This window comes from Pelodiscus sinensis, chromosome 21 (assembly GCF_052426305.1).
Source record: "Pelodiscus sinensis isolate ZL-2025 chromosome 21, ASM5242630v1, whole genome shotgun sequence".
In the NCBI taxonomy this organism is placed as follows: Eukaryota; Metazoa; Chordata; order Testudines; family Trionychidae; genus Pelodiscus; species Pelodiscus sinensis.
Window position 1 is genome coordinate 17387959 of NC_143072.1, and position 15717 is coordinate 17403675.

Sequence of the window (15717 nt, forward strand, 5' to 3'; positions counted from 1 at the left end):
GCATGCACCTTCCTACATTTAGCCACACCTTTGTGATCGACTGTCTCTACGTGGGGCTGGACAGCATAGACCCTCAGAAATTGAACCCAGCACAAAATGCAGCTGTGCATTGTTTTGATGATGTTTGATGCAGGGGGCTCAGTGCTGCTCTACCTGCCAGAGCGTTTCCAGGGGATTTTAAGGCCTTAAGAAAAAGCTCTAACTAGCTTGGGCCAGATTACCCAGAAACTGGCCTCTCCCCAGGCCGGGTGGCCAACGAGATCAGCAGAGACCTGGGGGGAGATACTGCCAGAGCCACGGAACTTGCTCTCCACTCTGTCTATGCTGCAGTCAGAGGTGTGGCTGCAGCACATGTAGATGCTAGCTTTAGTCCAGTTCTAACACCAGTAACAGTGAACCTATGACAGCACCCTGGCTATGGATTGGAGTAGCTAGCCTGTGCTCCCATGCTTTCACTGCTAATGGTGTCCGAGCTGTCTAGAACGAAGCTAGAGTGTGTGTGTCTATGTCTATGCATGTGTGAGAGACAGAAGGTGGGGGGTCTCTACACTTGCTCCCAGGGCTTTGGAGTGGAGCCCGGAGCTAGAGCCCGGAGCAGTGGAACTGCAGGTTTTTGCCCAGAGCTGGAGAGGAGCCGGAGCATAGAAAATCTTGACTGCTCCAGGGTTTTTTTTTTTTCATTTTCAATCCAAAATGAATGATATTTTAGCAAGAAAGTCCTAAAGGTGCCAAAACGTTTCAGATTGTATAACAATTGATGTTAACATCTACTTTATAACTTTACGTAATATCAGTTATTCTCACTTTGGCCAAAATCAAGATTTAATGTACAGGTACAAAATTACAAAGTTTTTTGGAGATATGTTTTATTAAAGAATTAATTATCAGACATCCGGCAACACTGCAGACTGCTCCCACCTTTTTGCCAAGGTTGGGCGAGTACATACTCGCGTAGATTAGTTAGATAAGTATGTGTTTATTTTCAACCTTGTACCATGTGGCCTCGTTACTTCCCAACAATTAATGTTGTAGAACAGCAATAGCACATATTAACACTACGGCACATACCAAATTGTCATTGATATATCTATTAAAGCGTTTTTGAGATATTAATTAAAAACTTGGAAAATATTTTGAATATTCTACCGCAAAATTATATAAGAAAAACTAATGTGCAATTTATAAATAAAAATTTATAGTTAAAAATTAATTTGAGTTGGAGTGCAGAGCGGAGTCAGAGCGGAGCTGGAGCGGTCACTATTGGTGCCAGAGCGGAGCAATTCAAAAATTTGATTGCTCCAAATCCCTGCTTCCTCCATTTGCACCCCTGAATGCAGTGTAGACATACTATCAATCCACCAGGCCCAGCTGTGTTCACCTTCTGGGCATGCTGCAAAGTCCATCTCTTTCCCCAGGCTTCGAAGGGATTGAGAGGTTTTCTATGGGCCAGATTCCACTACCCTTTAAGTGAGTAGTACTTTGGTGGATGGAGCTATTAAGTGTGATGAAAGGGATCACAATCTGGTCCTGTATGTGCAGAAAGTGTATTTCTCCCATTATGTGTCTACGGGAATTTAGTTAGCGCGCAGCGTGGGCTGAGCAATCATTGGTACTGTGCTGCCTGGCAGGATTATATGTTATCTGCTTGGGGTGCCTGGAGCAAAGAATTGGGCACCTTATAGAGAAAGAAATCCAGGATGGGCTCTAGGCTTTGGATGCCCCATAAGGGAAGTGGCATTTCAGAGGTGCTGATCTACGACTGTCTCATTGACAGGGAAATATTGTGCAGTCTAAGTGGATATGTCCAGTGTAAAACTTATTTGAGGACAGCACACCCACCTTACCCCAAGGAGCACCCCCTCTGTCCGGCCTATGGTGATGCCTCAGACCATGTTACTTGGCTTTGGGATGGGGCAGGAGGCAGCACAGCAGAGCCCCCCCCCCCCCGCCCTCAACACAGGTGTCCCCTTTGCCAGGACAGATCAGCTGATGTGCGTGTGTCTTGCTGGTGTGATCTGCGCTTCGCCCAGCGGGGGGCGCTGCTCACCGTCCGACCCCGGCAGCCCAGGACTCCCAGCCACGCGGGGCAGCTCTGGGGCGCGTTTTGGGGGCAAGCGGCCCGCGAGGTACCTGCAGCGCGCTGGGGAGGAGGCTGCGGCCGGGAATAGCGGGGTGCAGCGCACTAGAGGAGCCTGGGGACACTGGGCTGTAGGGAGATTGGGGGGCAGAGTACGGGGAGAAGGGGCTCTCGGGATACTACGGGGTGCAGCGCGCTGGGGAGTGGGCTGGGGGGATAGCAGGGTGCCGTGCGCGCGGAGAGGGGGCTGCGCGGGGTACCGGGGTGTAGTGCGCGGGGAGGGGGGTGCGCGGGGTGATTTTGGGGTGCAGCGCTGCGCGGAGAGGGGGCTGCGCGGGGTGATTTTGGGGTGCAGCGCTGCGCGGAGAGGGGGCTGCGCGGGGTGATTTTGGGGTGCAGCGCGCGCGGAGAGGGGGCTGCGCGGGGTACCGGGGTGTAGTGCGCGGGGAGGGGGCTGCGCGGGGTGATTTTGGGGTGCAGCGCTGCGCGGAGAGGGGGCCGCGCGGGGTATTGGTGGGCGCTGCGCGCGGAGAGGGGGCCGCGCGGGGTACCGTAGTATAGTGCGCGGAGAGGGGGCTGCGCGGGGTGATTTCGGGGTGCAGCGCGCGCGGGGAGGGGGCTGCGCGGGGTGATTTTGGGGTGCAGCGCGCGCGGAGAGGGGGCCGCGCGGGGTACCGGAGTATAGTGCGCGGGGAGGGGGGCTGCGCGGGGTGATTTGGGGGTGCAAGTCTCCGCGCTCTGCAGCTGCCGGGAGGAAGTGCCGAGCCGCAGCTGCGCCGCCGCCGCCGCCTCCTCCTCCCGGGGCGGGTCTCTCCGGCGCCGGAGCTGAGCGGTGCTGCAGGCTGGGGCGCTGCGACCTTGGCCTTGCGGGGAGGTCTGGCTGCCCCGCGCCTGCCCGCAGCACCAGCCCTGCCGCTTCACCCCAGCGTCCTGCCTCCGCGTCTGCCCTCGGCGCAGCCCGGGGGCTTTACACGCGCCCTGGGGGCAGGGCCTGGCTGGGTGAGTCCGGCCGGCACCGCTGCAGGGCAGCGCCCATCTCAGCCCGAGCCGTGCCGTGAAGCGCAGCCCACCCCCGAGACCCCGCAGTGGGGACCCGCCCTGCCCTGGCGGGGACAGGCCCAGTCCAGACGCAGAAGGAAACTAGCCCCGCTCATGCCCCTACGTTAGGACTAGGCCCTAGATATCGTCTAGGGGTGTAAAATTCTGCTTAAAATGTTAACCTGTTCAACTGTATGTGTAAGCAGTTAACTGGCCCTGCGGGCACGGGGCTTAACGTGCACACCCCTCCCTCCTCCCCCCGGAGTTCAGGACTTTCCCCAAGTAGTAGCTGCACCAGTGGTAAAGTGGAAGGGCATTTGAGGGGCAAAGGAAGACCCTTCAGGACCTGTTTGAAGGCTGTAGCCCAGCGGTTCCCAACCTTTTCCAGATGGGGACCCCTTTTGACAATTCAGGAAGACTTGGTGACCCAAGGCAATTCAAAAACGGGGGGAGTAGAGGGGGCAGAGCCCCCTGGGGAGACACTTGGCGACTCTTTTGAAACGTAATGGCGACCTGTAGGTTGCGAAACCCTGCTCTAGCCCAAAGATGCAGTACCCCGGACAGCTGTGTATTTGCTGAGAGGCAGGGTCTTGGTTCAGTGAGGCGAGTGGTTTAAAACTGAATCTCTCCTCCATCAAGGGCTGTCGCGCATAGTTTTACACGCCAATAGTGTCACTAATCACTTATCATGCTGTTGTGAGACACTTAACCTAAGAGCATGATTTTTTCCTGAAGATGAGGTTGCTGCAGTGGAGCAGCAAAATACAAGAGCTGCTAGGACTGGAGGTCATTAGCCAGCACCTGCTGAAAGTTAATAGTGTTACACTCCCATGAGAATTTGGCCCAAGGACATTGTGTTTAGAAAATCCATAAAAGGATCTTATGAAGGCTAAATACTCTTAATTGACGCTAAAATTATATCACACCTACTTGCTTATTTAGTTATGTATTTCTTGACTCTGATGAGTAATGATATAAAAACTATTTTCTCCAAAATGTTAATTTAGATTTCCACAGATGGCAACCATCTGTTAAATGACTGGTAATGTAAAATATCTGATTAGCACTTGATGTAGCTTAGATGGACTTTTGGTTACAATATACAAGTGTACTGGTGGGGGGACAGCTGGTAGATTTTGTTCTTTTCCTGTCACTGTTATGTTCATGGAGAGTCTCAAAGCTATTCCTGTTTTTGCGAGAGGCCTGTTGTGTTGACACAGGTTGTTAAAAAGGTGGTATGTGAAGCTTGCAAGCCAGTTTTCGCCTCGTACTCTTGAAACTATTAGAGCCTTAGGAACTGTAGCCCAGCTCATGTAACTTTACAGCAATAACTTAAGACCCTGATTCTGAAGTATCAGCTGTATGTGCCCATGTGGAGTCTCACTAAACGCAGGGGGGAGAGGGGCAGTCTGGACACAGAGGTCAGGTCCTATAGATCAGACCACTGGGGCAAAGGCTAAGATGTGTTCTTCCATACTGGCCCACTGCATGAGGATATAGTAGCACTCAGCTAGTGGCCTTATTCTGCTGATTACAAACAGTTCAACTCTTTGGGGTTTGCGTTTGTACATTTGAATGCCCCATCCCTGCAAAGATGTACACGATGTGAATAGTTCCCCAATATCAAGATCAGTCCCTGACACAAGTGATTTACAAAGGATGAGGGGGGAGAGGGTTTGTATGCTGTGGGGGATATGTACACCCAGCCATCCACTCTCATGCACTTTAATCAGATGTATAAATATAAATGACACTTAACCCCATCTGCCCTAAAATCTTCAAATAAACAATTTCTCAATCGTACCTTAACCAGTTCATGCCTCATTTGCTCCTAATCCTATGGGGATATTTATATAAAGCGCTGGAAGATTCAGGGATGGATGTTCAAAGCATAATTAAGACTGATGATACTAAACCTGCATGTTCCTGCAAACTGCTCAGATTGCTTCTGGTTTTAAGCTTGCCAACAGTGGGGCTCTTTTAAAACTCAAGGCTAATTTTACTTCTGCAGCGTGCATTTCCCAGGTTTGTGAAATACATTTTGTTTGTTTTAGCAGCTTGAAAGCTTAACATGACAATGGCTCCGTTACTGGGGGCGGAATTAGTCCAGAAGCCTTTGCAGTTGTACCGCTACCTGCTTCGATGTTGTAAGGAGCTTCCTGCAGAAAATATCCAACAGCATTACAGACATGCAATCAGACAGGTAAGAGAAGCTGTCTTTGGTAATGGGAAAAGTCGTTTCCCCATTTATTTGGATTATTAAAGGCTATTATTGAGGCTATTTGTAATAAATTAACGATGAGCATTGAAAGAATTCTCTTCGAGCCAGTGGAAAACACAAAATCAGGTTAAAAGAATCATACAATTAAAAACCAAGTTTCTTTGCATGTTTTACTAAGAGCATGTTAAACTTTTAAAATCTTTTCCATCACTGTTGCCATGTTTACTCTCTGCGGTTCACTCAAGCCTTCTTTATGCTAGTCAAAATAGGGATGTTAAATATTAGTTATTTTACTGGTCGAATAGTCGATGGATTCGTCGCATAGTCCATCGACTACTAGACTAGTCAATAAGCGCTTCCGCATTCCTCCTTTGAAATGTACAAGAGCCCCCGCTGGGAATGTGGAACTCCGTGTTCAGCCCAGGGCCAGCAGGAAGTCGCAGTGACTCTGGGCTGCACGCAGGCGTGCCAGCTTTGAACAAATGATTCACATGGTGGCAAATAGACTTTTGCGCACAATGTGTAGCCTTTTTGCAGGGCTATACACTGTTTCCGTCTGAATTGCTTTAGTGGATACAAACTAGCTGAAGTGGATTAATGAGTCGTCCCCTTACTGTCCAACAGTACAAAGGGGCATAGGACTGGCAGAGATATTGAGTCTAGTCTCCTGCTATCGGAGTCAGCTCTGTCAGACAGTCTTGTTCGTGAATGTGCTGGGTGGCCTTTTAAAATCTCCCAGAATGCACCACTTCTGGGATCTGTGCTGGAACGTGTGAGTCCTTAACACAGGGGTGTCCAAACTTTTTTCAAAGAGGGCCAGATTTGATGAAGTGAACATGCGTGAGGGCCGACCATTTTGCCTGACATTCTTTGAACCATTAAAATTAAATGCAAATTAACTATTTTATGCAAAGTTTATTGCAAACAGCATACTTTTCATTTCGTCACATGGATGACAAATCTAAACAGGTGTTAAATCACTCTGCCTTTCATATCTGAAGGCCAGATGAAAAAAAAATCCAGGAAGCTGAAATATATGTCAGGAACATTGTAAAGTACATTACATATTATTGGTAATAAAGGTTGTCTGTCAACTTTTAAGTTCGAAAAATATGAACAGGAACATAACACCAAGTATACATGTTGTGTCCAAATATATTTATAACTGATTTAGACCAACTGACATTAACTGAGATTTTACAATGTATTCATCTCAATTGAAAAAAAAACTTGCCTGCACTAATGTGAAGGGTGAAACTGAGATCTGGACTGCAGCACATAGGCTAGGTCTGGTTCAAAGGCAGTGGTTTTGATGTGCAAAATGTCACTCAGGTGAGAGTCACTTAGTCTTGTCCTCACGCGGTTCTTGTTAAAGTTCATAGCAGAGAATGTCTTTTCACACATATATGTTGAGCCAAACAAGCTCAGCATTTTCTTAGCCAATGTTCGAATCTCTTGAAACCGGCTCTTATCCAGTTGGCGGTAAAAGTTCACAAGAGAGAGCTGTTGGTGACGACTGCGTAACTCGCTGTCACAATGCAGCTCTATGAGCTCGAGCTGCAGCTGATCTGGAGCATCATCGGGGTCAACAGAGAATGGAGAGGAGAAAAGGCTGATCTCCTTTTCAATAGCTGCAAAATCCTGAAAGCGCCGTTTAAACTCCCCAGCCAGAGATGCAATGTCTGCTGCATACCTGCTCGTTTGCGCACTGATATTGTCCTGTGGAAAACTGTTCATTATTTCCTGCAACGCTGAAAAATGTATGGTATTGGGCTGTGTTTGTGACATCTGCCTTATGAAAAGTTGCAGCTTTGTTCCAAAGGCTTTGAGGTGTGAATAAAGCTGGTTCACCGCTGCATCTTTCCCCTGAAGACTCGTGTTCAGTACATTCAGATGCTTTGTTATGTCAGCTAGAAACCCCAAATCAGCCAGCCAAATAGGATCAGATAGTTCTCGCATTGGTTGTCCCTTTGTTTCCAAGAATTCTCCGATTTCCTTTCTGAGAGAGTAGAAACGCTGCAGTGCAGACCCCCGACTGTGCCATCTTACATCGTTGTAATATAAAACATTCAGCCTGGATGTCCAGTAGAAACTGTTTAAACTGGCAGTGGCACAGGGCTTTAGAGCGAATAAAATTAATAGTCTTTAGCACCGGTTTCATAACATGATCATATTTGAGATGTTTAGCACAGAGAACTTGTTGATGAATGATACAATGGAGTTTAATAGCTTTGCCTCCTCCTTCGATCACCTTGTTACAGATTAGGGTTGATAATCCACTCCGTTCACCAGCCATGGCTGGTGCCCCATCAGTAATAATCCCAGTAACTTTGTTCCAAGGCAGTTTCATGTCATCTATGGCGGAACTAACAGAAACAAATAAATCTTTTCCTCTTGTTTGGTCCGTAAGGCTCTGGAGGTCAAGTAGCTCTTCAGTCACATTCATTTCATCGTCCACCCCTCTCATAAAAATCAGCAACTGAGCTGTGTCCGATAGGTCCGTGCTTTCATCACAGGCTATTGAAAAGAAGTCAAAATCCACTCCTTTGGACGTCAACTGTCTCTTAATATCTGATGAAATCTCTTCAATTCTCCGTGCTACAGTGTTACGAGCCAGGCAAATGTTGGCAAACTCTTGCTTCTTCTCGGGACAGATATTCTCAACCATTTTCATAACGCATTCTTTGATAAAGTCACCCTCAGCAAAAGATTTGCAATTTTTAGCAATTAACGTTGCCACCTCATAGCTCGCCCTTGTGGCATTTTCATTTGACTCACGGGCTCTTGTGAAAAATCGCTGTTGTGACATTAAAACAGCTTCAAGTTGCTTCAACATTTCACTGCGGTCGCGCCCTGTTAGCTTGTCGTATGTGCTATGTCTCGACTGGTAGTGTCTCTTGACATTAAATTCCTTATAAACAGCCACAGTCTCTTGGCATATCAGACAAACACAGTGATTCTGTATTTCAATGAAGAAATATTCCACTTTCCACCTGTCCTGGAAGCAGCGGCCCTCACTGTCAACTTTCCTTCTCTTATTTACAGTTGCCATTTTTTAAATAGACCAGAAGGGGAAGAGATCATGTGAGCGCAGTGCCCGAGGTTTTGGTCTAAGTGTGTTCATCCGAGCACTAATACACTGCCCAGCAAGAATTCTCTTGCCTTTGTGGCTGTGTGTGGTGAAGAGTCTAAGGATGAGCTCGGGCGTGTTCAAAGCTCCACATGCCCGAGCCCGCCAGGAAGCTGACAGCGCGCAGCGCCAATCACAGGTACTGAGACATTTCCCGATCTCTGCAGCTGCGGACTACATGGAGCTGCGAACACGCCCGAGCTCATCCTTAGTCCTGAGCGGCGCTCGGGGATTCGTTGGGGGCCATAAAAGATAGATATTGCCAAATTACCTGTGGGGCCGTATTAAACCGGAACACTGGCTGCAGTTGGCCCGCGGGCCGGACTTTGGACATGCCTGCCTTAACATAAGTCAGCATGGCTAGTGTGTGAGCACATGGAACTATTTGTGCTCCCGATATATCTGGTTGTGTTGAACTATCACAAGTGGTCCAGATTTTTAAAGCTATCTTAACTCAGGCCCCAATTACAGAAAGCACTTCTAGTCAAGACACTTCTTGAGCCCAAGTCCCATTGAATCTAGTGGAATATAGGCATGTGCTGAAGTGCTGTCCTGAATCAGGGCCCCTACCACCTGGCTCTTATTAGCACAAACTTCTGCAAGACTCCCTGTTGCTTAAGGGTTAGAATAGTGAATGTGAGGCTATGTTTATGCTGGGAAGGTTTGGCTATGAAAGTGCTGACATGCAAAAGTCACTGAAAGTGAAAACCTGTCAAACTATTTTTTCTGCCTCCCATTGTCAACATTTCCTGGCCACGGTGCTAACACCCCTGTTGACAGAGCAAAGCAGTGTGGGTAAACATCCCACAGTGCAGCGTTGTGGAAAGGCAGAGCTGACACCTGCGCTTCCTGGGATTCCCGCATAGTTCTGTGAGCTCTCTGGGCTGAGAAATGTTAAAAGCAGCACCACAGTCTCTCCAGCCCTTCTCCTGCAGCAGCAGTGTACCTGCACCTGTGTTTTTAGCAAGGCAGAACAGAAGCATCCCAATGATTTGCTCTTTGTTTGTTCCCTAAATGGAGCAGCTCACTCAGCTGCCAGATATTGCCCAGAGTTTTGAAAGGGGAGGCGGTGCATGCCTGCAGGGCAGCAGAGATCGCAAAACACTGAGCACAGCAATTGTGGGATACTGGCAGAAGCCCATTCTCTTGATAAAACGAAAGCAGAGTCTACGCTGGTTCTTGGTCAACAATAAAGGGAGGAGAAAAGAAAAAAAGTCTCTCTCGGGGCTGGAAGATTTTTGTTGCCAAAAGTGGATGTGTTTTCCCAACAAAAGTCGTATTGCAGTGTAAACGCGCATTCTTTTGTCACCCAAAGGCAATTTTTGGCAACACAGTGTGCCATTGTAGACAAGGCCAGAAAGGACGTTCAGTGCAATCCCTTTTGAACAAAGCTCATTTCTACCTCTTCAAATTGCATATATTTTTAATCGAGTGTTTATTTCAGGATTTTAAACTGATCCTTATGTTTGCAGGAGCTGAACAGCTGTTTCATTAACTGAGTTACTCCTTTTCACACTCTGCTCAAACCCTGCAGAGTTTCAGAGTTCATGCAGATGAAGACAGTCCTGAGAGAATCCAGCAGATAATTAAGAGAGCTATTGAAGATGCTGACTGGGTCATGAATAAAGTAAGTGCAACTACATTTCTCCCCATCAAGTTGTCTGTGTCTTGTTTAGAGCTACTCCAGTACAAGAGCAGGGATGCTGAAAAACAAATGTGTGAATCCCTCTGCAGTGCGATTTGAGATCTCTATCAGAAAGGATTTGTGTAATACACATGAGTTGGAATGATTATTTTAACAGCTCTCTGCTGGCAGAAAAACCAAAACTATAAACTCAACGAATCATAAGGCTTTTGCAAGTGCATGTTCTCACCTCAGGACAGTAAACTTCTGTCCTGTCTGAGGCTTTTTTACATTGGCAGTTGCTTCAGATTTCAGCAACTAGTGTATTTGCATCAATGTCAAATATTTAATATAGATGAGAACCCCAGTTTATCCCATGGCTCAACACTGAGGCAAAACAACTCCCCTCCCTCCCTGCTGCTAACCATCCATACTAACCTCCCAGAATGCTCATCTCACAAGCCTGCCTGTGCTGTAAAATCAGGATTAGGAGACACCGTGGAGAGAACCCTAGGACCCCTATCCTAGGTATCGCCACTGCAGCTGCGTTGGCACAGCAATGAGAGCTTTTCCCCCAGTTGTCTGTGCAGCCAAGGCTCCGGATGAGGCCTGTCTCCTTGCAGCCAGCACAAGAAAACTTGTCTTGAAAGGTTGATTCCTAAGATCGATTCCTTCTGGCCTGCTGGGCGACATGTCATACGCTGCTGTTTCACTGTACGCATGTCTGACTAGGAAGTATTCTATAGCTGCAAACATATGGAACAAAAGGAGTTAAACATTCAGCTGCCTTTAAAAATCTGCTTAGTCAATTAAAAGTCATCGTGGAGGAGGAAGGCGGGAAAGTCACTCTGAAATTAGGGATGTAATAGTGTAGTCAATTAACTGATTATCCGATAAGCAAAAGCTTATAGCTTAATGCTACAGACTACACGCATTTCCCTGACCCAGACAGGGGCTGCTGCCACCCTGCACTGCTGCCTCTGTATTAGAGGCAGCAGCACAGGGCGACAGCAGGTGGTCCATGAGGGGAGCTGGTTTTTAAACTGGCTCTCCTTGCGAACCAGCTTCCGCCTGGCACCCCGCGTGGAGTGGCAGGGGACTACTCAGGAGAGGGAGGCTGGAGTACACTGGCTGCCAGCCTTCCCTCTCCCCCCCCCACTATAGAATAGTTGACTAACTGATAAGAATTCATGAGGTTACTCAACTATTCAATTAACCGATATTTAACATCCCTATCTGAAATCCAGAAGAGGGTTGATACCTGTAGTAGTCAGGAGTCACCGTGCAGTGTCCTGACAAGTCTCCTGCTCCATCAGTAGTGATAACCATTCGGCTCCATGCGTGTGCTCCTCCTGTGTGTTGTGTTGACTTTTGGAGTCTGCTGTGTTGACTACTTGTGCAGAAAGCCCCCAAAGACCACAAAATCCGATAAGGATTGAAGGCGCCCGGCCGAGTTTATTGTCAAACGGAGTCCAGTACAAGTCGTCAGTAGACTCTACTGATCCACTACACATGGACCGACTCAATCAGTGACTTGGGAATCCATCACTGCCCCACTTTGTTGGACAAAGACAACTCTTTGGGGTACACTTTTATACGCAGGGACAAACAAGTTACACATCACTCCTGACGTCTCAGGTTGCCACGTCCTGTTGGTTAGTTACCACCCTTTACCTCATACCAGGGGGATTCAATTACTATCTATCATGCTGTCCGTTTAGACCCAGTCCCGAACCTGGGTTAGTATTCCTGTTGTTTGCACAGAGGAAGTTGGCACCAACATGTTTTTTCACGAGGTGTTCTTTTATGATTTTTTTTGGAATGTGTATTGCCTGTGCTTGGCACCTTTTAGTGTTTTATATCCTTAACCTTGTTTATATTAAATCTTATTGGCAAAGTCTGCTTCTCACTCATAGCTTATCTTTTGCTTTATTTGGGCAATATACTGACTGTTGTTTCTAAGCCTCAGGCTTTATACTAGGCCTATGGTCCATATTTCAGGCCCTCTCATCTTACTAAACAAAGTACAGTACTAGTTGTCAGTAGATTCTACCGAACCGCTACGCATATGTACCCCCAATAATGGACCAGCTCAGTCAGCGAGAGGTCCTCCTAGGCCAGACAAAGACAGCCCCTCCAAAACACAACTTTATACACAAGTACAACAAGTTATACATCATTCCTGATGTGTCAGGTTACCACCCTCTGAGGTTACTTAGGTGCCACCCATCACCCTGCACCTGGTGGGTCAAGTAGATTATCTCTGTCCATCATGCTGTCATTTTAGACCCTTTCCTGAACCTGGGTCCGAATCTGTGGGGAGTCCTTTTTAACTATGTGGTGTTACCATCCTTCTAGAACGTGCTTTCAACCTGTGCTGAGAAGGGATGTTAAGAAGTGGGTATTTTACTAATCGTGTAGTCGATAAGACTTTTTATTGACTACACGATTAGTCGATAAGGGAAGGCGCTCCGTTCTGGCTCGCGCCAGGTCCAGGACCTACCCCTGCTGTGGCTCTGCAGTTTAAATGTAGGAGCCAGGCTGCCTGCCCACCCAACTCTTACGTTTAAAATGCAGAGCCTCAGCGGGGGTAGCTCCTGGACCAGGCGCAAGCCGGGACTGAGCTGGGTTTGCTGGGACCCCCTGTGGACAGGGGAAGCTGCTGGAGCAGCCTCTGCCTGCAGCAAGCCTGGGCCTGCTGTGGGCAGAGGCTGCTTTGTAGCAACCTCTCCTCGCCCCCTCCCCCAGGGTGCTGCCTCTGATAGAGGTAGCAGTGCTGGGGGAATGCAGGCGACACCGCAGAGATGGTGCTGGGGAGAGCTGGCTTTTACTCCCTTACACTGGCTCCTGCTTCCCCCCCATTGCTGCCTCTAATACAGAGGCAGCAAGCTGGGGGGGGAAGGGGAGCGAGTAATCGACTCGACTAACCGGTAAGCCTAGGCTTATAGATTACTTGACTACTTCCTTACATCCCTAATGCTCAGTACCACTTACCGTTTTACATGGGTGTCTATTACCGGTTGGTGTGTTATACTCTCAGCCCTGTTTGTGTCAAGTTGCATGAGCCAGCGCCTGCTCTTGCTCACAGCTTCACTTTGCTTTATATTAGCCAAGTCTTCACCATTGTTGCCTAGGGCTCAGGCCTCACACCAGACCTGTGATACATGGGATTATGTTTCAGGCCCTCATCTTACTACACCACCAGGCAGAGCCATGTATTAGTCATAGATTTTAAAAAATTTCAGCAGCATCAAGTTTTAGCCCAGTTTGGAAACCCTGCTCTGAGCAGCTGGCAAAGACTGGTCTAGTGCCAGTGGCTTCGGCTGAGTTATTCTACATTTTACACCAGCATGAGCAGGATGAGATTCACCCATGATCGCTCTCCAGAAAAACTCAATATTCTGTGTGTGTCCGAGAGGGGAAATCCTGGCATTTCATGCTGTGAAGGCTAATGGGCATTCAGACAGCCTTATGTGGATCACACACGTGATCCTGATTGCTAGTGCTTGGTAGGTCCAAAAAGAATCATTCAGTGTGTGAAAGGTTATTTTGATTGTGCCCTGACATCACACATGGTTTGTTTGTTTGTTTGTTTCAGTATAAGAGACAGAAGTAGAAAGAAGGGGATGAAGAGAAGACATCCATCAGTACGGATCCTCTGAGTCCAGACCAATAAGCTCAGCTGTTTGTAACAATGCCATGTTGTGTATTGTGCCCGCAGTTTCTCCTTGTGTAAAGTAATTGTGCCGTCGAACCTACCTCACTGGGGTGACACAAGGCTTAATTCCTCTTTCTGAAGCCCTTTGAGAGTGTTTGACGAAAGGTGCCAGGCAAGGACATAGTTTTATAGTCAAAAACCTTGACTACAGAGCTCAATTTCCCATTGTTGTTAGTGGGAGGAGAGGAAGGGCAGCAGAGAGGGATTTCACATCCTACGTTTTGGGTTGGTTCGGTCTGATAGAGACAAAAACTGTCTGCTAAGGCCCCTATCGTACTAGTAAATATTATTTCAAGATCAGAGCATAAGATTAGATCAAGATCTAAAATGCATCCAAGTTTTGGCGTGTTGAGCTTTTTATCTGGTGTTTATTAATAATAGCTGAACCCAAAACAAATTTTTTAAACAATGGCAAGCCTGCACTGCTGTTATAAATCAGTGGCCGTGAGAGGCAAATTAATTGGATACTGGCATTTGCTCCAGACTAAAGAAGTAGGACAATCTACTGCCAATATCAAGGAAATTCAAAGGTTAGCCTTTTACTAGTTCTAAATACTGTACCCAGAAAGGGGGAGGGTAACATGCATGTAACTGAGGGCAAAATAATTGACCCATAGTAACTAAGGTTCTGTTCCCCCACCCACCTCGGTGAGCAGAGAAGCTGCCTAGACACAACAAAACAAAAGAAGGATGGAACTTTTCGGCCTTGTGTGTTTGTCTTGCCCTGTTAGAGTACTGGAGGCCCCCGCCTTATGACGGCCCAGTTATGACCTTGGCACTTCCGGCCTTTTCCGTAAGTGCGGAAGGGGCAGAACCCCTCCGACTTACTTCCTCGGCCTGGCATTTATGATGACGTACGATGCCCGTCGTAAATGCGGACTCGAGTTACAACGCCCCCGACTTGCGACACGATCTCCTGAACCGATTGCATCGCGAGTCGGGGGCAGCCTGGATGTGAATGTCCCTTTTTGATTATTACTTTTAATTACACTCAGTGTTTGTCACTTCCTTTTATGCTGGGTGACTAGGAACCCACTTAGAGCAGTCAGAACTGTTATACCGACACTTCTCAAACTAGTACGTGGATGTTGGGAAAGACGCATCATTTTTATTTAAGACCTAAGGGGAAAAATAAAACCCTGTATAATCACGATGCATTTGTATCACCCTGGCCTTCCTCTGCTTGCTGGGTAATTGTAGAAAATACTGTCTTTTGCGGGGAATACAGATGAAGTAAATCCTTGATAATAAGGACTCCAAAAAGTGTGGCCAATACATGCTGAGCTATGGTCTAATTAGACTGACCAGGCCCTTGACTCAAAGTTTAAGATGTGACTGAGCATAAATAAGTTATGTAGGAGGGAGAGGGAAGGGAGACAAATTTAAGATGGAACTTCCTGATGAACGCCCACTGAAGGCTGTAGCGAGCTCTTTGTAGACGATGGATTTTATTGGGGGTTGGATTGGATGCTCAGGGTCTGATTCAGCAAAACATGCAAGTATTGTGAAAACTTTAAGCTTATTGACCCATGTTCAGCAATGATCTTATGCACATGCTTAAGTGCTAGGGGATTTACGAAGGCTCCAATTCAACATAGTACTTGCGGGACTGCTTGCATGCTTGAATGTACGTACCCACTCCTCTGCCTGGCTGAATCAAGCCACTAAAGCATTGACTTGTGTTAAGCCTCTAGTCCTAATTTCTAGTTTTGGGGAGAACACACACTGTGGGGTGGGTGGGGGTGCATCCATGTGCATACTGCAGTGCTGTGAGAGGCACTGGACACTAATACGTTGTAGTATATTGCACGGTACAGCCACTTTCTAAAGGCCTTGGCAAATCTTTTCTCATGCTGAAAGTGCTTTCTTACAAAACAGTCACCTAAGTGTCTTAAAAAGTGAGCCCCCT

The 15717-nt window shown here is 47.5% G+C and overlaps 1 protein-coding gene across 5 annotated transcripts in view; it reads left to right on the plus strand.

The window, feature by feature from the left end:
• Positions 1-15494, plus strand: part of LYRM9 (LYR motif containing 9) — a 95108-nt gene extending 79614 nt beyond the window's left edge. The window contains exons 1-4 of one of the 5 annotated variants that reach the window (XM_006138585.3): positions 1994-2126; positions 5170-5318; positions 10001-10093; positions 13689-15494. In XM_006138585.3, the coding sequence (XP_006138647.1) occupies positions 5187-5318; positions 10001-10093; positions 13689-13706 (243 nt within the window). In that variant the 5' untranslated portion in view covers positions 1994-2126; positions 5170-5186 and the 3' untranslated portion in view covers positions 13707-15494. Of the gene's footprint in view, positions 1-1993; positions 2127-2825; positions 3077-5169; positions 5319-10000; positions 10094-13688 lie in introns of those variants that run through there. The other 4 variants (XM_006138586.3, XM_006138588.3, XM_006138587.5 and 1 more) reach the window with 4 other exon arrangements.
• Positions 15495-15717: the final 223 nt, after the last annotated feature.